Source organism: Pan troglodytes, chromosome 20 (assembly GCF_028858775.2).
Source record: "Pan troglodytes isolate AG18354 chromosome 20, NHGRI_mPanTro3-v2.0_pri, whole genome shotgun sequence".
Taxonomy (NCBI): Eukaryota; Metazoa; Chordata; class Mammalia; order Primates; family Hominidae; genus Pan; species Pan troglodytes.
In genome coordinates, this window is record NC_072418.2 from 58,405,651 (window position 1) to 58,424,552 (window position 18,902).

The 18,902-nt window shown below is 56.6% G+C and overlaps 2 protein-coding genes across 7 annotated transcripts; one reads left to right on the forward strand and one right to left on the reverse strand.

Annotated features, from left to right (window-relative positions):
• Window positions 1-1,830: 1,830 nt before the first annotated feature.
• On the reverse strand, window positions 1,831-10,021 carry FIZ1 (FLT3 interacting zinc finger 1). 3 transcript variants are annotated; one of them, XM_016936901.3, is made up of 4 exons: window positions 9,919-10,021; window positions 8,016-8,345; window positions 6,072-6,224; window positions 1,831-4,101 (listed from the first exon to the last, which is right to left on the reverse strand). In XM_016936901.3, the coding sequence occupies exons 2-4, from the start codon at window positions 8,307-8,309 to the stop codon at window positions 2,905-2,907; spliced, it is 1,644 nt and encodes a 547-aa protein (XP_016792390.2). In that variant the 5' UTR covers window positions 8,310-8,345; window positions 9,919-10,021; the 3' UTR covers window positions 1,831-2,904. The 3 variants fall into 3 exon arrangements, with proteins under 3 accessions (XP_016792390.2, XP_016792391.2, XP_016792392.2); XM_016936902.4 differs by lacking the exon at window positions 9,919-10,021 and adding an exon at window positions 8,939-9,066; XM_016936903.4 differs by lacking the exon at window positions 6,072-6,224.
• On the forward strand, window positions 10,020-13,586 carry ZNF524 (zinc finger protein 524). Of its 4 annotated transcripts, XM_016936905.3 has the most exons (3): window positions 10,040-10,129; window positions 10,277-10,468; window positions 12,523-13,586. In XM_016936905.3, the coding sequence occupies exons 2-3, from the start codon at window positions 10,420-10,422 to the stop codon at window positions 13,353-13,355; spliced, it is 882 nt and encodes a 293-aa protein (XP_016792394.1). In that variant the 5' UTR covers window positions 10,040-10,129; window positions 10,277-10,419; the 3' UTR covers window positions 13,356-13,586. The 4 variants fall into 4 exon arrangements, with proteins under 4 accessions (XP_063656941.1, XP_016792394.1, XP_001135887.1 ...); XM_063800871.1 differs by lacking the exon at window positions 10,277-10,468 and having other exon boundaries at window positions 10,020-10,129; XM_001135887.4 differs by lacking the exons at window positions 10,040-10,129; window positions 10,277-10,468 and adding an exon at window positions 10,510-10,528.
• The last annotated feature ends 5,316 nt before the right edge of the window (window positions 13,587-18,902 follow it).

Genomic DNA, 18,902 nt, shown 5'->3' on the forward strand with positions numbered 1-18,902 from the left:
CAGCTACTTGGGAGGCTAAGGCATGAGAATCACTTGAACCCAGGAGGTGGAGGTTGCTGTGAGCCGAGATCACACTATTGCACTCCAGTCTGGGCAACAGAGTGAGCCCCTATCTCAAAAACAAACAAAAAAATCTTAAGGAACTAAAGGGGAGGAAACTTTGATTCTCCTAAACCCCTACTTAAATGTGTCCTCCCCCAGTTTTCTGGTCTTAGTAAGAAATGCCACCACTCAACCATTTACTCCTGATTTCTCCCTTCCCATTACACTCACCCCCAACCAATACACACATGCACACAACCAGTCCTCTGCATTCGTACTCCAGAGTTCATCTCCAACCCACCCATTTCTTTGTTTTGTTTTATTTTATTATGTTTAGTAGAGACAGGGTCCCACTATGTTGCCTAGGCTGGTCTCAAACTCCTGAGCTCAAGTGATTCTCCCGCCTCGACCTCCCAAAGTGCTGGGGTTACAGGCGTGATTTCTGTTGGTCACTCTGGTTTAGGCTCCCACAAGTTTCTCCTGGACTGCAGGAGCGCTGCACTCTCCTGACTCTGCGTCCTGCAGCTTCGTTTACACTCAGCAGCCACAGGGATCTTGGTAAGATGCAAGGGTGGTCCCTTCCCTCCTCGATTAACACTTTACTTCCCATCACCCAGAGAACACAGTCAAACACCTGTTTTGGCTTGCCTGGCTTACTGTGATGTGACGTCTACCCACCTGTTAACCTCATCTCATCCTTCCCTCCCTGAGCTCACTTTCCTCCTGTGTCCATTTGAGCATCCTCCTGGCCGGTCCTTGCTCACCCTTACCCTTCAGGGCTCAGATCAAACGCCACCTCCGCCGAGAAGCCCACGTGGACCACCCCATCTAAGGTGGCATAAAAAGTGAGTAAGGTGGCCATTCGCTTTCTTACCACCCTTCCCTATTGCCTTCAGAATGCTCAGGACGATCTGAAATTATTTTCTACATTTACCTGATTCCTCTTTTCTCCATACCCGTCGCCTACACGACAGAACATAAACCCCAGGAGGGCTGGGATGATCCCCACAGGGAGTTCCAATGCCTGGCTCAGAATAAGCCTTCAGTGCGGGAATGCAATGCAGTGTGCAGGAGACAGTCTGAAGGCACCCCCACCCCCAATTCTCTGATGAGCGGGTCCTATTCTGGGGGTCTGGTATAGGGTCCAAGGCAGCATCTAAGAGGCGGGGCCTCTGCTCAGACACGCCTCTAATGAGGCAGTTTGGTTTCCAAGGGGTGTGTCCTATAAGATTGGTGACTTCTAAAGGGCGTGTCTAGTTTCTAGGGGGCGTGTCTGTCTGTTGGAGGTGGATCATGTATTTAAGGGACGGGACTCATTTTGATTGATACCGACTCTAATTGTATTTATTTATGAAACAGAGTCTCGCTCTGTTGCTCAGGCTGGAGTGCAGTGGTGCGATATCGGCTCACTGCAACCTCCACTTCCCAGGTTCAAGAGACCCTCCTGCCTCAGCCTCCCGAGTAGCTGGGATTACAGGCATGTGCCATCACACCCGGCTAATTTTTGTATTTTTAGTAGAAACAGGGTTTCCCCATGTTGGCCAGGCATGGTCTTGAACTCCTGACCTCAGGTTATCCGCCTGCCTCGGCCTCCCCAAGTGCTGGGATTACAAGTGTGAGCCACCAAGCCCAGCCTAAACCGACTCTAATTTAAAAGGGCATGTACTATTCAAAGCTTTGAAACTTCTCAGGAGAAAACGAGGACCCGTCTCTATTTAGGGAGTCTGTCCTAAGAGATTCCCCATCCCCCCCCGCCTGGAGCCAAGGATCAGAAAATGAGGCATCAGCGACTGACAGGACAAGGTTTATTGGGGGTCCTGGAAACACTGGGGAGAGGGACGAGGGGGCAAGGTCGAGGCTCACAGGGGCACCCCCTAGCCAAGTGCCCCCTTCCCCTAGGGATTGGGAGGAAGACAGAGACAGACAAACCAACAGAGATGGAGAGAAAGACCAACGGATGCTACGGAGAGAGGGAGGGAAACCCCAGTGTCCACCACCTCCCACTCAGATGAGTTCACAGGATAAAGAATTGCGTGGACCGGTCCACACGCTACAGGAAAAGAGAGGAGTGTCTGCCCTATTCACTCTAAGGAAGGTGGCAGGCCACAGCCTAGACCAGCCCATTCCATGTGATGGGGGTATGTGCATATAGATCAGTCCATTCTACTGGGCAAGGGGATTTCAGGTCAGTCTATTCTAGTGTTTGGGGTGGGGAAGATCGTTAGGGCCGATCCATTCCACAGTCGGGGAGGGGGGATTCGAGGGCAGGGGGCATCTACCCTGGTCCCTCTTTCAGCACAGGGAATGAAAAAGGGGAAAGGCAGATTTCGGCTATATCCATTTTCTGGGGTCACCAGTGACTCTGGTGGGTGGCATTTGGAGGGATCTAGGAAAATTCAGGGACATGCTCCCTCCACATTCTCCAGATCAAGGTCGTTAGGAATGATGGCTCTCAAGGAATGGGGCAGTCTTCCCTTGGTGGGGGTGGGTGCCCATCTTTTATTATTAGGGCTCTCAAGATGAGAGGTACTTGTGGAGACCCATTGCTCACTGCAAAGTCCCCATGTCTTGGGGACTTAGGGCTACCCACACTCATTCCAGGGACCTCAGGCTCAGGAGTCTCTCCCTAGATTTGGGCTCCCCTGCCCCAGCTAAGGACCCTGTTTGTTTGTGGTCCCCCAGCTCCGGGGCCTTTGTGGGTTTTTGGTGGCCCCCACCTCTCCAGTCAGGGTCCCCTCATTTCAGGGCCTGCGTCTGGATTTGGATTTGGAGGGCCGGGGCCTCACGCGCAGTCCCGAGGTCCCCTGGTCCAGGCCGAGTCCAGGTGGCTGGGTGGAGGGCAGGGCGCACGCAGCCTGGCAGTCAGTCCATGCCCCGGTGCAGCTTCAGGTGCCTGGAGAGGTTGCTGAGCGTGATGAAGCCCTTGCCGCAGATGTGGCAAGGGAAGGGCCGCTCGGTGCCGTGCAGCAGCCGGTGGCGCTTGAGGTAGCACTCGTGGCGGAAGAACTTGCCGCACTCCAGGCACGGGAACGGCTTCTCGCCAGTGTGCACCAGCACGTGCCGCTCCAGGTCTCGCGGCGAGCGGAACAGCTTCTCGCACTCGGAGCAGCCGAAGATCTTCTTGCCGCGGCCGGAGCCAGACGGTGGTTCCCCGGACGCCGGTTCCCTTTCCCGGGCCGCGGCCGCCGCCTCCTCCCCGCCGCCCTCACCGTGGCTGACCCGCCGGTGCTCCTCCAAGGCGGCCAGCGCCGCGTACAGAGCCCCGCAGTGGCCGCAGCCGTAGGTGGCCGGGCCCGAGTGGGCCTCCAGGTGACTGGCCAGGGCCGCGGCCGACGCAAAGAAGGTCCCGCAGTCGCACTGGTACAGGGTGTCTTCCGAGGGCTCGGCGGCCGCCGCAGGTGCAGGCGCCTCCCCACCGCCCTCGGGGAGCAGCCCCCCGAGCTTGGGCACGCCGCCCCCCGCGGGGCCCAGGAGCAGCCTGCGGTCCGAAGCCAGAGGAGTGTCGCCAGCCTCCGCAGCGGTGCCTTCGCCCGCCGTCTCGGGCCCTGCGCCTGGCCCCGCGGCCCAGGCCTGCGCTGGGGGCGCGCCCGGGCCCTGCAGGTCGTGCGTCAGCTTGTGCCGCTCCAGCAGCGCGGGCGCGTTGAAGTCGCGCTCGCAGCGCGGGCACTTGAAGGGCTTCACGTCGGTGTGCGCCGCCCAGTGGGCCGCCAGCTCGCGGCCGTGGTCGAAGCGCCGCGCGCAGGCGCCGCACGCAAATGGGGGCAAGGAGGCCGCGGCCGCAGCTGCCGCCTCTGCCAGCCCCCAGCTGCCCAGACCCGCGCCTGCCCCCTCGGGGCCCTCTCCGCCGCCGGCCCCTGAGCCCCCGCACACCGAGCAGGGCCCCACATTGCAGCAGACGGAGCAGGGCGCACTCAAGGCGGGCAGGCCAGGGCCGGGCTGCAGGGGAGAGGGGAGAACCCCACGGTGCTGGCGCTTGAGGTGGCGGCCCAGGCTGGAGCGTGAGGAGAAGCGGAGCTCGCAGACCAGGCAGCAGTAGGGTTTCTCACCAGTGTGGACGACCTAGGGGTGCGGGAGGAAGGGCACAACGTCAGGGCTGAGAACCTAGCCCGGACAACGGATTCCTGGACTCCCAGAGGGTTGTGGCACAAGCTCTCTGTCACACCTACAGGGCCATGATCTAGGGAAACGCTCGTCCTGTCACTCTCTGCTTGGGGTCACGGTAGATTCTTTCGGTCCTTAAAAAGACCATGTCCTGGCTGGCCATGGTGGCTCACGCCTGTAATCCCAGCACTCTGGGATTGCATAAGCCTAGGTGTTTGAGACCAGCCCAGGCAACACAGGGAAACCTTGTCTCTACAAATAATTTTAAAAACTAGCTGGACACGGCACACTCCTGTGGTCCCAGCTACCTGGGAGGCTGAGCCAAGAAGTTTGAGGCTGCAGTAAGCCGTGACCATGCCACCACATTACAGCCTGCATGACAGGGTGAGACTGTGTCTCAAAAAAAAACAAAACAAAAAAAACCACGACTGGGTGCGGTGGCTCACGTGTGTAATCCCAGCACTTTGGGAGGCTGAAGTGGGTGGATCATTTGAGGTCAAGAGTTCGAGACCAACCTGATCAACATGGTGAAACCCTGCCTTTACTAAAAATACAAAAATTACCCGGGCCTGGTGGCGGGCACCTGTAGTCCCAGCCACTCAGGAGGCTGAGGTAGAAGAATCACTTGAACCCGGGAGGTGGAGGATGCAGTGAGCCAAGGATGTGCCACTGCACTCTAGCCTGGGTGACAGAGCGAGACTCTGTCTGAAAAAAAAAAAAAGCCCGGGTGCGGTGGCTCACGCCTGTAATCCTAGCACTTTGGGAGGCCGAGGCGGGCGGATCATGAGGTCAGGAGATCGAGACCATCCTGGCTAACACGGTGAAACCCCGTCTCTACTAAAAATTCAAAAAATTAGCCGGGCGTGGTGGTGGGCGCCTGTAGTCCCAGCTACTCAGGAGGCTGAGGCGGGAGAATGGCATGAACCCAGGAGGCAGAGCTTGCAGTGAGCCGAGATCGCGCCACTGCACTCCAGTCTGGGCGACAGAGCGAGACTCCGTCTCAAAAAAAAAAAAAAAAAAAAAAAAAGAAATCACTATCTGTGGCTAATGGCTATACTGGACAGTGCAGCTCTAAAGTGACACAGCAGCCAGCCCTAGCAGGGTGTGTCTTCTCCCTTGTCAAGCCCTGCTATCCCGAGCCAGTTATCATGACCTGAATACAGCCCTTAGGTGTGTTAGGGCAGAGAAGTGATTTTGAACCGAATCCGGCTACTGCTCAGAGTTTCTCCCACTGAACGCTTTTCACACATACAGATCCAGGGAATCACTTCCAAGTCTAGGGAATCGAATCTCCCAGGAGGGAGTCCAGGAATCTGTATTTTTTTCTGAGGCATTGCCAGGCTTGTAGACTGTGTAAAACCGTGCCTTAGAGAGGTTTTTTGTATTGATATTTGTCCTTGTTGATTTAAGATTTTGGAATAGCAGAGAGAGATTTGTGAGTATGGTAATGTCTTCCTGGAGGCCTGTGAGGAGAAGGGTGAGGCTGGATGAGAAAGAGTGCAGTGCTTGATTAGTAATGTCTGCCAGGGGCACAGATCTGAAGAAGGAACAGGGAGTGATGTTCATTTGCCTTTCTGGCTCCAGACTCGATGCACCTGCTGTACAGTGTGGGTGTAGGGATCTCTATCCTCTTTGTCACTAAATTTATTCTCTCTCTACTCTTTTAACACAACAAGATTATGCTGGTCCCAGGGCCCTTGTACATGCTGTTCTCACTGCCTGGAATGCCCGTAGGTCTATTTATCTGTCAGCTCCTTGGAAACCCTTCCCGGAATCTGGCCCCCTGGCTCATCAGTGATCCTCTTCCACCCTCCTTCTTTAAAGCCTATGGCTCATAGCACACTTAGTGTCTACATATAACTTGAGTGTTGTCTGTCTCCCCACCAGCTAAGGACGATAAAAATAGCGACCACATTGGTTTTGCTCACAGCTGTATTTCCAGGGTCCGGCACTCTCCAGACTTCTCCTGAGCCACACTTTCTGCTTCTCCATGCTCCAGTCACATTGGCCTTCCTCCAGTTCCTCCAAAGCCTGCTTTGCTTCCTTGAAAGTACACATCTTGTTCCCTGGATCCGGAAAGCCTTGGACCCCAGAGGCAGATCATTCCTCACCTTTTTCTCGGGAAAAGCATCCCTGACCCCATCCCCGATCCAGACTGCTTCAGATCTCTCTTGCATTAGCCTCAGAATATGGTTATCCTCCATCCTCAGACGTCTCGGCTGCAGCCTAACATTGATTAACCTGGTTGTTCAGTTCACATCTCCCACATTTGACTCGAGGCCATACAAAGGGTGGACTGTATCTGTTTTGTTCCCTTAGCTATTTTTTTCCCCCAGAGAGCCTAGCACTGTATCTAAATACAGTAGGTGCTCATGAAATGGTTCAGTTGAATCACAACCTACTGGTGGGTGGGGGTGAGGCCCCTCAGGGGACTGTCAATTGTTGCATCAAGCTAAGGAGCTCCCCTTTCATCCTAAGGATCAAGGGATTTAAGCAGGGGTCACCTGGTCACTCTGTGATAGATGCAGAGACTGGACGTGAGGGAGAGAGACAGGAAGGAGGGAGACCACTGAGAATGCCGGGGCCAACATTCAGGATGTGAAGTCCTGAACCAAGGCAGATGCATGGGGACAGAGAGGACAGCCAAGTGTGAAAGACCATCCGTAGATGCCTGGTTTTCTTCACCCTGGTTGTGCAAGAGTCTGGCACATAGAGTGTGACCTAGCCCGTCCCATCTTTCACCTTACCTCCTTCCACCCCAACCCCACAGTCTCCCATCACTTCCTGGAACACAGCACACTCCTTCCTTCCTCAGGGCCTTTGCACTTGCTGTTCCTGCTGCCTGGAATGCTCTTCCCAGGGAGGATTCCTCACACTGCAGGTTGGCTCAAGTATCACCTGCCCTAACCTTCCCCACCCTGTCTGAAGTAGCCCATAGCTCTCCTCTCTTTACTCTCACACATTGATTTGTATTTTTTGTTTGTTTGTTTGTTTGGAGACTGAGTCTCGCTCTGTCGCCCAGGTTAGAGTGCAGTGGTGCAATCTCACCTCACTGCAACCTCTGCCTCCCGGGTCCAGGCGATTCTCCTGCCTCAGCCTCCCAAGTAGCTGGGATTACAGGTGCATGCCAACACGCCTGGCTAATTTTTGTATTTTTAGTAGAGACAGAGTTTCACCATGTTGTCCAGGATGGTCTTGATCTCTTGACCTCATGATCTGCCCACCTCGGCCTCCCAAAGTGCTGGGATTACAGGTGTGAGCCACTGTGCCTGGCCAGTATTTTTTTCTTAAAATTTCCTTCCTATCTTTTTCCAGAACATTCTTGCCAGCATACTTGCTTTCTTGCTTCTTGTCTACTTGGCTACTGACCACCTCCAAAAGAAAGTAAGTTCTCTGAAGGCATGGAATTTGCTTTTGCCTTGGCAACACAGCCGTTTGGTGCAGGGAAAGCTGATAGTCAATGAATAAAGGAATTAAGTATATAACTGATAATCAATGAATAAAGGAATTAAGTATACACCTGATAAACCTATGTCTTAAAACGGTAAGGAAGGAAAGGATAAACACTAGATTGCAGATGCTGGTGCATGCACGCAGGGTATTGGCAGGGAGATGGGGCCGGGAGGAGCCTATAGATGGGGAAATTTACTATGAATGTTCCAGTTCGTGGGTTGCTGGTTACTGAATGAGAAATAGCGCATGCTTTCAAGGGTCAGGGTGCTTTGGTAGGGAGGGAGGGACATTTTCTAATGGGAGGAGGCGGGCGCCTAGGCCTTGGGCCAGCTTCCTTTTGCCCAGAGTACAGTGGGGCGCGGGATCCCACCGTAGTCCTGACCAGGGAGGCCAGCCTAGGGCCGGCCTGTGGGACTCACCTGGTGGTGCAGCAGGCCGGTGGAGTCGCGGAACCCCTTGGGGCAGGCAGAGCAGCGGTAGGGCCGCTCCCCGGTGTGCGAGCGCAGGTGGTTGGCTAGGTTGAAGCTGTGCTTGAAACCCTTGCCGCAGCGCGGACATGCGTGGGGCTTGAGCGCTGTGTGCCGGGCAAAGTGGCGCCGCAGGTCTGAGCGGTAGCGGAAGCTCTTGCCACATTCACTGCAGTGAAACGGGACCCTGGGGGCGGCAGCGGCGGGCGGTGCTGGTGCAGGGGTTGGGGCGGGGACGTCATCCATGGTGGCGGGGAATACAGTGGTATGTGGGGGCTCTCTCTGGAGTAGTGGGGAGACAGAGGAGCAGGTGAGGGGGTCGGCTCCCCATCAGCTCTCTCCTCCCAGGTTCCCAGACCCACCACCTGTCCCCTGGGAGACCCTCCCACTGCCCACCTCTCTAAGCCACTCTCATTGTTCTTTAAAATCCTCCTACTCTCTTAGAAACCCTTCTCTCGCGGCTCCACTCCTCTGGCAAAATCTTCCTAATCACTTCACAGTCTCCTCACTCCACGGAGTGTTTTTAAGCCTCTCCTCGCTCTTCGCCAATGCGCGGCCACTGCTCTCTGTGCCCCTCCCACTGTAATTTAAGCCTCTCCCACTCCTCCTTAAGTCCCACCTACTCCCTTCAAAGTCCCCCACAGTGTTCCCTGAGGATCTTGTATTCTTTGCCAAGCCCTTTTCCTTCCAAAAGGCCCTCCCACTCCCCTCCAAGCTCCTCCCACTCCTCTTTCAGGATGACCACTTAGCGAATGGGAGGGCAAACATTTGGGGCTAAGCACACTGGAGTCATCCTTGCAGGGAGACCACAATTAGTCCTGTAACATCAGATAATAAAAACTCTTCATCTGTAAAATGGGAATAGTAGTACCTACCTCATGGAGTGGTGGCGAGAATTAAGTAAAATTGTGGCAATAAATGCTACGTGCCTACTTAAGCTGGTGCACAGCAAAGACGCAACAAGTAAGCTGTTTGGATGACTATTATCCCGTAAGTTCCTCCTGGATTCCTCCTTAAGTCCTACCATGATTGCTAAGTTATTTGACTTATCTAAGCCCCTCTTGGGTCCACTACGACCCACTTCCAAAACTCCACCCAATTTTTCCTTTAAAGAAGCCACATCCTTTCTAAGACTCTCCACTGGACTCCCGTCACCTTCTCAGGCCTTCTCTACGAAGTCTATTCCCATCCCCTGCAAGTCCTTTCCAATTCATTATAAAGACCTGATAGTTGCATTAAACCCCTCCAAATTACACCCTTAAACTCCACCCCCCTCACTAGGCCTACCTACTTCTCTAAGCCACACCCCAGACAAACTCCATCCCTTCTACTCTAAACTCCTCCCTCCTGCTTCCTGGGCTCCCTTTACCCAACCAGCCTCAATGAGTTTCCCTCCACCCCTCAATCCAGGGCCTACCCACCATTCCTTCTGAGCCACGCCCCTTTATCAAACCCCACCTCTTTGCCTAAGACCCTCCCATTTTCTATCCAGACTCTCCCTCCTCCACGCCCCTCCCACTTCCACTCTAAGCTCCGCCCAACTCAGGCTCCTCCCAGCCCTTGCTCCGCCCCAGCAGCCACTAGGCCCCGCCTCCTCCTCCACCCCGCAGCCTGAGGAGCGGGCCCCCCCCCTCTTGCCCAGTCTGCTCCAGGCCCCAGGCCCCGAGAGCCGGCCTTTTGTGCCCCTCCCCCTGCCCCTAAAAGGTGCAGCCCTGGGCGCCCGGTTGGGGGGCAGGTCGGGCAGGCCCCGGAGCCAGGCGAGTCCACCTCGCTCGTACGGAGCGTTGGTCCTGGAGACCCGGGGCGGCCCCGCGAGGCCGGGGAAGTCCGTCGGCTTTCCTCTTTAATTACTTACACCTCCCTCTGGGCGCCGACATTTTGGGCAGCGGGGGCAGCGTCACTTCCACCCGGGGGGCCCCTCGACTTCCGCCTCAGCTCCCTTCCCCCGCCGTACTCCCCCTTTCTCCCGCCCTCTTGGCTCCCCTTCCTCATCCCCGCCCTTCTCCCTCTTTCCCTTTCCTCTCCCAGCCCTGGAGGTTGAAGAAGCCAGGCCCGCGCCATCTTGGGTGAGGGCAACGGGAAGGGGCGGGGCTTAGGGACACGCACGGCGCCATACAGACTAAGGGCAAGGAGCTGAGAGCGCGGCGGCTTCTCCGTGGGGACACTAGGCGATGCTAACGGAAATGAGAGCAGATACTATTTCTTTTTCACAGCCTCGGACTCCCCCGATTAGGATGTACAGTTGGACTAGGGAAAAAAAGAAAGCGAAGTGCGCCAACTGCAATACAGAGCTGGAAAAGACCGGCACCATCTTTTCCACTTAGCCCTCCATGGGCTTCGAAGCCTCTCCGGTGCCATGTTAATTACGGGCACTGGGCAGCCATTTTCCCGCTCCTCATCGTTCGGTATCTGTCTTTGATTGGGTCACCCGACTGTGTGCTTTGTGAGAGGAAAGGCGTTTCGAGGTGGTTGGGGATGTGGTGCTGGGTTATTTCCCACTGGGGACACACCAGGGCCGCCGGTGCGCAGGCGTGGCTTCCGGGCGTGGCCGCGACCGGTCGTTAGGACCCAGCGAGTCCCCTTTGTTTCCCGCGGGCGCGCAGGCGGGCGGGAAGGGCAGGAAGGGAGGGGCCCGGCGCTTCTCCGAGGGGCGGGGCCGGCACCGCGCGCCGCCGCCCCCGCCTCGCCGCCGCCGAGGGGCAGGGCCCCCTCACCCCCTCCCCTTCCCACGCGCCGGCCCCGTTGCCCCGGCGCGCGCGCGCACACTCGCGAGCCCCGGCGACATGCAAATGAGGTACCCGAGAGGCGGGGGGCGCAGGCGGGAGGGGGAGTGTGGGGGTAGGGGAGGCCGGGCCGCGCGCTCCCGGAGCGCGCCTCCAACACCTGTTCCTGCTCCCGCGCTCGCGCCCCGCGAAGCCGTCCGGGCGCGCGCGCGCAGACCCCCTTCCTGGCAGTCCCCGCCGCCCGCTTACCCGGCGCCGCTCATTGGCCGTCGCCCCCGCAGGGCCCGCCCCGCGCTTGGGCTTCGCAGCTCGGGGGCCGATGGGCGCGTCAGTACCGGGGCGAGGGGACGGGGAGGGTCGGGGGACCAGTCTCCCCCTTTCCACCGTTCGAAAGACCAGACTCCTAGACTAGGCTACCCCGTGGGAGCGAACCGTATGGAAAGGTGGTTGCTCCTCTCTGGACAGCAGTCTATGTGGCTGTTAAAGGCGGGGGGGGAGGTGCAGGGGGGCACCTGCAGCACCTGCTTCCAGCTGCACCTGTGCCTCCCCTTCTCCTCCGTTACACCCCAATCCCATGCTCCCAGTATCTGAGTGGGCGCCGGGAAGATGGTGGTGGCGTTGGTGAAGTTTATTGAGTGCTTACTGTGCACCAGGCAGTGTTCGAGGGGCATTTTAAAGCCCACTGTCTCATTCGATTCTCCTGACAACCCTGGTTTATTCACTTTTCAGAGGAGGAAACTGGCAAAGTCAATTGCTAGTTACAGGCAGAGCTGAATTCAAACCTAGGACTGAGCCCTCGTAATGTCCCCTTTCCTCCTTGGGTTTATTTGTTCTCCATTCTCTGGGACATTCGGGTCACAAGACCTGTTTCCAGTTTTGGCCCTGCCATTTACTGGCAGAGGAACTTAGGCAACTGACTTGGCTTTCCTGTGCCTCAGTTTCCCCATCTGCAAAATGGGACAGATATGCCCTATTCAGAGGGTTGATGTGAGGCTTAGCTGTTCTGATAACAATGGCTAATGTGTCCTGAAAGCTTCTGTGTATGAACACTTTGTGGGTATTATGCTCATGGCATGTCTGGGCAAGTACGTAGAACTATGTGTCCCATTTTGCAAAAGACTTGATTAAGGCTTAGAGAAGCAAACACCTTGCCCAAGGCCACGCAGAAAGTAAAGATTTGAACGAATGATGTCTTGACTCCAGGGCCCAGGCTCTTAACATCGCAGATATGTTTCCTCATCCAGGAATCAGGGTCAAGTATCACCTGGGACCAGTCCCTTTTTTCCACTCCGGAACCCCTTCCCCACTTCTGCCAGTCAGCAGGGAGGGATGAGAGCATTCGTGAGGCCTCTATGGCTCTGGAGTTTGATGGGCTCTCCGTTTCAAGGATCACAATACTGGTCTGCACTCTCAGTTGGACTCTATCCTCTCTGGAAGGTTTTTTTGGGGGGGAGGTGGGGAGGGGTGTTGCTCATGTTGATCTTGAACTTCTAGATCCAGAAGGAGAGTTAGGGAGGCATAGGGATGTCTGGTGGAGCTCAGGGGAGTGCCTGTTTATCAGCTGATATAAGATCATCTCACTGTTTTACCCACCAGCATAGCTAAAATTGTGTATCTGGATGAATGTCAAACACACCTTTGTCAAGAGACTTGGAGAGAGGGATGGGCGAGGTGTTGGGGGACACAGGGGTGCTCTAGACCCTGTGAGCACTGACTCTGCCCCTCTCTCCTCTTAGCTGGCTCCAGTGCCCAGACCCAAGCCCCCCACTGCTCAATGGACACCCCCAGCCCAGACCCGTTGCCTTCGCCTTTGCCCGGGGAGGAAGAGAAACCTCTGGCCTTACCTCCTCCTGTTCCCCGGGGCCGCCGAGGCCGTCGTCCTGGGGGAGCCACCTCCTCAAATCGGACACTCAAGGCCTCCCTTCCTCGCAAACGGGGCCGCCCCCCCAAGTCAGGGCAGGAGCCCCCACTGGTGCAGGTGCAGGGGGTGACAGCCCCAGTAGGCAGCAGTGGTGGGAGCGACCTCCTCCTGATCGATGATCAGGGTGTGCCCTATACGGTCTCTGAAGGTTCAGCGGCTGGGCCTGAGGGCTCTGGCCCCAGGAAGGCCCCACACTTCTGCCCGGTGTGCCTGCGGGCCTTCCCCTACCTCTCCGACCTGGAGCGCCACAGCATCTCGCACTCAGAGCTGAAGCCGCACCAGTGCAAGGTTTGCGGCAAGACCTTCAAGCGCTCCAGCCACCTGCGGCGGCACTGCAACATCCATGCCGGCCTGCGGCCCTTCCGCTGCCCGCTGTGTCCCCGCCGCTTCCGCGAGGCGGGCGAGCTGGCGCACCACCACCGCGTGCACTCGGGGGAGCGCCCGTACCAGTGCCCCATCTGCCGGCTGCGCTTTACAGAGGCCAACACGCTCCGGCGCCATGCCAAGCGCAAGCACCCGGAGGCCATGGGGGTACCCCTGTGTGCACCAGATCCAGGGTCTGAACCGCCGTGGGACGAGGAGGGCATCCCGGCCACAGCAGGGGCCGAGGAAGAGGACGAGACAGAGGGGAAAGGGGAGCCGGCCTGACCCACACCCCCGGCCATCGCTCCCTGGGCCAGGTTTAGAGCAGGGAGTTTGGCTGGTGCTGGGCCTGAGCCAGGGGGCCGGGACACCCTTGTTTCTGGTGGTCTTCCCGTTGTGGGAGCAGGTGGAGGGTGGAGACCTAAACTTTTGGGTCCAGCTGCCTTCAGCCCCCCTCCCCCAGACTAACAGACCCTTGGAGGCAGGGGCTGTGGAAATAAATCTCTGCCTGCTGGCTGCCTGTGTGTGTTCCGTGCCGGGATGCCATCCTCTCCTGCCTTCAAATGTTCTTCCTCGGCTACACCGTCCTGTCGGGAGTGCGGGGAATTGGAGAGGACCCCACTTCCTGTGCCTCATGAGCGTGGTGCTCGCCAAAGAATGGTTTTGGGGGGAACCTTGGCCCCTTCCCCGTCTCCATCAGACCCCAAAGTCCAGAGGTCCCTCGGAGTCCGCGGGGAATTGGTTCCGCGAACCTCGCAGATACCAAGATCTGGGCATACACAAGTCCAGCAGTGGGCCCTGCGGAACCCGCGGATGTAGGAAAATCCGCCCTTCGTATACTGTATGTTCCACCGGTGTTTGGGTGAAAAAAAGTCCGCCTCTCAATGGACCTGCAGTTCAAACCCCTGTTGTTCAAGGGTCAGCTGTATTCCCAGTACACATCCAATCTAACTAAAAACATTGAACCTTCCATGCAGACCTGACTGTAGGTCCGACCGCCTCTCTCCTAGCCAATTCCCAGAAATTCTGCAGCCACTTTGCCCCACCTCCTTGTCCTGAGGACCTACTGTTTGGAAGGAAAAATTAAGACAAAGGTATGAGCAGAACTGACGGTCTGGGTAAGGTTTAGAGATAAGGGGTGTGGCTTGGGGCGGGGCTAAGGAGCGAGGGGTGGGGCTGAGATTGCGGGGCAGTTAGGCTGGGACCTGGGGCGGGGGCTTAGAAGAGGGTTAGAGTTGGGTGGGGCTTAAAGAGGTTTAGGGGTTGGTCCGCAGAAAGTGAGAGCGGTTTAAAGAGGATGGATAGAGTTGATCTAATAGAGAGTAGGGGCTTGGAGCTGGGGAAGAACAGGAGGAACTGCGTGAGAGTGGGGCAAGGAGGACGGATAATGTTTTTTTTTGAGACAGGGTCTCGCTCTGTCATCCAGGCTGGAGTGCAGTGGCCCTATCACCGCTCACTGCAGCCTCGACCTGCCAGGCTCAAGCGACCCTCCCGCTTCAGCCTCCGGAATAGCTGAGACTACAGACGGGCGCCAGCATATTTAGCTAATTTTTTTTTTTTTTGAGACGGAGTCTTGCTGTCGTCCAGGCTGGAGTGCAGTGGCGCGATCTGGCTCACTGCAACCTCTGCCTCCCGGGTTCAAGCAGTTCTCTCCCTCAGCCTCCCGAGTAGCTGGAATTACAGGCGCCCGCCACCACGCCTGGCTAATTTTTGTATTTTTAGTAGAGACGGGGTTTCACCATCTTGGCCAGGCTGGTCTTGACCTCCTGACCTCGTGATCCACCCGCCTCGGCCTCCCAAAGTGCTGGGATTACAGGCGTGAGCCACCGCGTCCAGCCTAATTTTTGTATTTTTTTTTTTTTTGTAGAGACGGGGTTTTGCCATATTGCCCAGGCTGGTCTTGAACTCCTGTGCTCAAGCAATCCGCCTGCCTTGGCCTCCCAAAGTGCTGGGATTACAGGCGTGAGCCACCACGCCAGGCCAAGAGAACGGATTTTAAGGTGAGGGGCGGAGCTTATAATAATTCAGCTCTGAGGTGGGCGTGGTTCAGGGCCGAGGGCCGGGGGCCGGGGCTTAAAGGAGAAACTCTGAGGGAACAGGGTATTAGAGGTGGGACTTAGAAGGTGCTGAGGGGGGCGCACGACTGCTATGGAGGCGGTGGGGAGAGAAGGAAGTACTTAATCTAAGGGAAGTTCCTGGGAGAGTGGAAGCTTAGCAGGAGGGGCTGAATGGGTCTGGGTTTGGCTGTTTGGGATGGGGCTGAGTTGGGAGCCGGGATTATAGCGATTATCTGAGCGGGCAGTGTCAAGTGTGGTAAATCCATGGCTCTTGACCAGCATGCAGCAGAATCAGAGTATTTCAAAACACGGATCCCTAGACCCCCAACCCCAGGGCTTCTATTCCGCATGGTCTGAGCAGGCAGCCGGATGCTGCTGGCCTCCCAACTATCCTTGACAACCACCGATTTAAAAGAATGCTTTAGAGGTGGGAGGCACTCAAAAGTCACGAGGTGCAACTTAAATGCTATGGGGTGAAGGGGCGGGGGCTTACATGCAAGGGGCGTGGCTTGGATGGAGGGGGCGGGGCTTAGGGAGGGGTGAAGTTCCAGAGAGTGGGAGCTTGGAGAGGGGGAAGAACAGGAGAAACTGCATGAGGGCGAGGGGAAGAAGACAGATTTTGAGGCAGTAGGGGGCTTATAATCACGCTGTGAGATATGGGCGTGGTTCAGGGCCAGGGGGCGGGGCTTCAGTGTGAGACCCGAGCCGGAGGTGTGGCTTAACCGGACGCCCAGAGCGTGTCGCGGGGTTCCCGGAGAAGAGGCGGGCATTCAAAGCGCAGGCGCACCTGGCTCAGTTCGCCCACCGGAAGCGGCCCGGGCTTTCACCGCTCGCGTCCCCGAGTCAGTGCGCAAGCGCATTTCCCCCCTCCTGGTCCCCGCCACCGCCTCCTCTTTCCGATCCTCCACGCCGGCGCCTCGGGAACGGGCGCGACTTCCGCTTCCGGGCGGGCGGGCAGGCGGGCGGTGCGGGGCTGCCGGGGAGGGGGGAGGGGGCGGCACTTCCGGTCGGGCCCTCGGGTCTCCCCGGAGCGGCGGCGCCTCCTCCGCCTCCTCGGCCTCCTCCCGGCGGAGACCCCGGCGCCGGTGAGTGACGGGGTGCGTGGCCCGGGGGCCCGGGTGCAGCGGGGGCGGGGGGCCCCGCCCTGGCCCGCTGTGGTCCCCAGAACGTCCCCCAACCCCTAGCAAGTCAGTGCAGCTCCCGCCGGGCCCTTGCCAAGGGACCCCCAATCACTGCTCCCCGGTAGGACCACTGCAGATAGCTCCCCCATGAACGCCCCCAGCTAGGATGACTGCCAAAGCGCTTTCATTCGTGGCGATCCCCTAAACGGCTGCCAGGGCCCCCAAATGATACCTCCTCGTAGGATCCCCTCCACATAGCGCTCCCCGTCATTGCTTCCTCCAGGTCAGCCTCCAGATGCCATCAGCATTGCCCCTCCCCATGTAGGGCAGCTGCTCGTGAACCCTCTTATTAGTATCCTCTATATAATTCTCCCCAGAGTGTTTCCTTAGTGCCTTGCAGCAGAACTGTCCCCCGTTATCTCTGTCCATACAGCAACAGCCCCCAATGGCCCTGACCACCTCCCTCCCCAGCAGAACGCCCCTTCGTGGGTGTGAAAATACTTTCTATTCTGGTCAGCACCAAGAATGCCTTTTTCCCTTCTGCAGGTCTTCCAGTGATTCCCCTTAAGAATGCCCCTTTCAAAGCCACCCCCCCATCGCAGCGGCACAGCTCCCTCTAGAGTTCCTTCACACTCACATCCTCTCCCGCCTCAGGTAGAAATATCCGCCTGCTTAGCTCCAGGCTCCCATGAAATACTCCCGTACCTCCTCTCACCCCACCCTCATCGCGGTCAGCCCGTCTTCATTGCTTCTGCCACAGAACAGTGTCCCGCAGTGAGGCGGTGAAGCCTTCCTTCCCAGAATGTGCCTCATCCTCTTCCTATGGCGTGAACAACTGTTGCCCTGACCTGCAGCTTCTCACCCAGCTCTCAGGCTATCGTCCTGGACTCCCTAGGGAAGACCCTGGACTTCACTAGGGTGTGACTTCTTTTCTCGTAGGCATCCCTTCTGCGTTGAACGCATATTCACTATTCTAGCTGAAGGGTATAATATACAGCCACGAAGGGGGTCGATACACACCGTGTTCTCACTGTGCGGGGTCTCAGTCTAGTTGATCAGACACGAGTCGACAAAGATACACGGGGTTTTGTGGGTTCTCTGAGAGCCTGATGAACTACTTTAGAGGTGAAAGCTGAATTACGAGAGGCAGCTTAGCCATGCAAAGATCTGGGTGAGCAGGCAGCAAGAACAACAAGTGCAAAGGCCCTGAAGTGGCGGTGAGCACGGTGAGTGGAGGAGCAGCAGGGGAGGCCGGTGAGGGTGGAGTGGAAGATTTGAAGGCAAGAACAAGAGGAAGGAAGCTTTGGTCTCAAAAGGCTTTGGAGGTGAGGGCACTGGGATAAATTATCTAGCCTTTGTCAGCTCTACCGAGCCCAGAATGTTCTTCATTCATTCATACGTTCATTCGTAAACACTGGTTGAACAACTGTTTAATGAGCACCTACTTTACATTGGGGGTACAACAGAGAACAAAATAGACAAGAATCCCTGTCCTCATGGAGTGGATATGCTAGTTGAGGGGGCAGATGATTAAAAGACAAAATACAGGCCAGGCGAGGTGGCTCATGCCTGTAATCCCAGCAGTTGGGAAGGCCAAAGTGGGAGGATCGCTGGAGGCCAGGAGTTCAAGACCAACCTCGGCAACATAGTGAGACCCTGTCTTTACAGGAAAAAAAAAAAAAAAAAGCTGGGGGTGGTTGGTGTGCACCTGTAGTCCCAGCTATTCAGGAGGCTGAGGTGGGAGGGCTGCTTGAGCCCAGGAGTTCGAGGCTGCAGTGAAAAAAAAATAAAAACAAAAACCAAGAGTATATGTGCGTGTTCAGAATATCATGGGATAAAGAGATAGACCTGGGGGGCTGTGGTTCAGGATGGCCTCCCCCAGGATTTTCCTATGTCTTGTCATCTTGTCCCTCCCAAAAGCCACACACCAAAAAGTTATACAAGAGTAAAAAGTCCCCTTCTCCTGGACAACTGTGGCCCACTGGGGGGCTGCTCTTAACAGCGCCCCAACCCCAGGAGCGAAGTGATTAGGAGGATGAGCCCTGGATTCCACTGGGGTTCACAGCTTTGAGCAAATCACTCCCTCCTTTCCTAGCCTCATTCATTCACTTCTTCAAACAAAAATGTATCAAGCCAGGAACTGTTGTAGGTTCCGGGGATGGAACAGTGAGCAAGAGATAAAAATCCTTGCCTTCAGGAAGCCGATCATCTGGATGGGGAGACCAACAAAATCAAGGCAAAGAAGTAGATTATGTGAGGTTATAAATGATGCTGAGCAGTAAGGAGAGAAATGAAGCAGGGTTAGGGAGATGAGGATGTGGGCCTGGGTGACAGGTCATTGGTTACTGAGAGGCTCATTGAGAAGACAGTTGACCAAAGATGGGGAGGAGGTGAAGGAGTGAGCGAGATGGTTGCCTGAGAGTCAGAATATTACAGGCAACAGCAACAGCCAGCGCAAAGGCCCTGCAGCAGGAATAGAGTGGGCACATGGGAAGAGCAGCCAGGAGACTGTGGAGGTCATTGTAAGGACTGTGGCTTTTTTTTTTGAAAAGGAGTTTCGCTCTTGTTGCCCAGGCTGGAGTGCAGTGGTGTGATCTTAGCTCACTGCAACCTCTGCCTCCCGGGTTCAAGTGATTCTCCTGCCTCAGCCTCCC

Coding starts and splice junctions, on each gene's coding strand:
- ZNF524 (XM_016936905.3), top strand. CDS start 10,420: ATGTTAATTACGGGCACTGGGCAGCCATTTTCCCGCTCCTCATCGTTC. Junction 10,469..12,522: donor TTCCCGCTCCTCATCGTTCG/GTATCTGTCTTT, acceptor CTCTCCTCTTAG/CTGGCTCCAGTGCCCAGACC.
- FIZ1 (XM_016936901.3), bottom strand. CDS start 8,309: ATGGATGACGTCCCCGCCCCAACCCCTGCACCAGCACCGCCCGCCGCT. Junction 6,225..8,015: donor CCGGCCTGCTGCACCACCAG/GTGAGTCCCACA, acceptor CTGGGGTCCAAG/GCTTTCCGGATCCAGGGAAC. Junction 4,102..6,071: donor CGGACCCTGGAAATACAGCT/GTGAGCAAAACC, acceptor CCGCACCCCTAG/GTCGTCCACACTGGTGAGAA.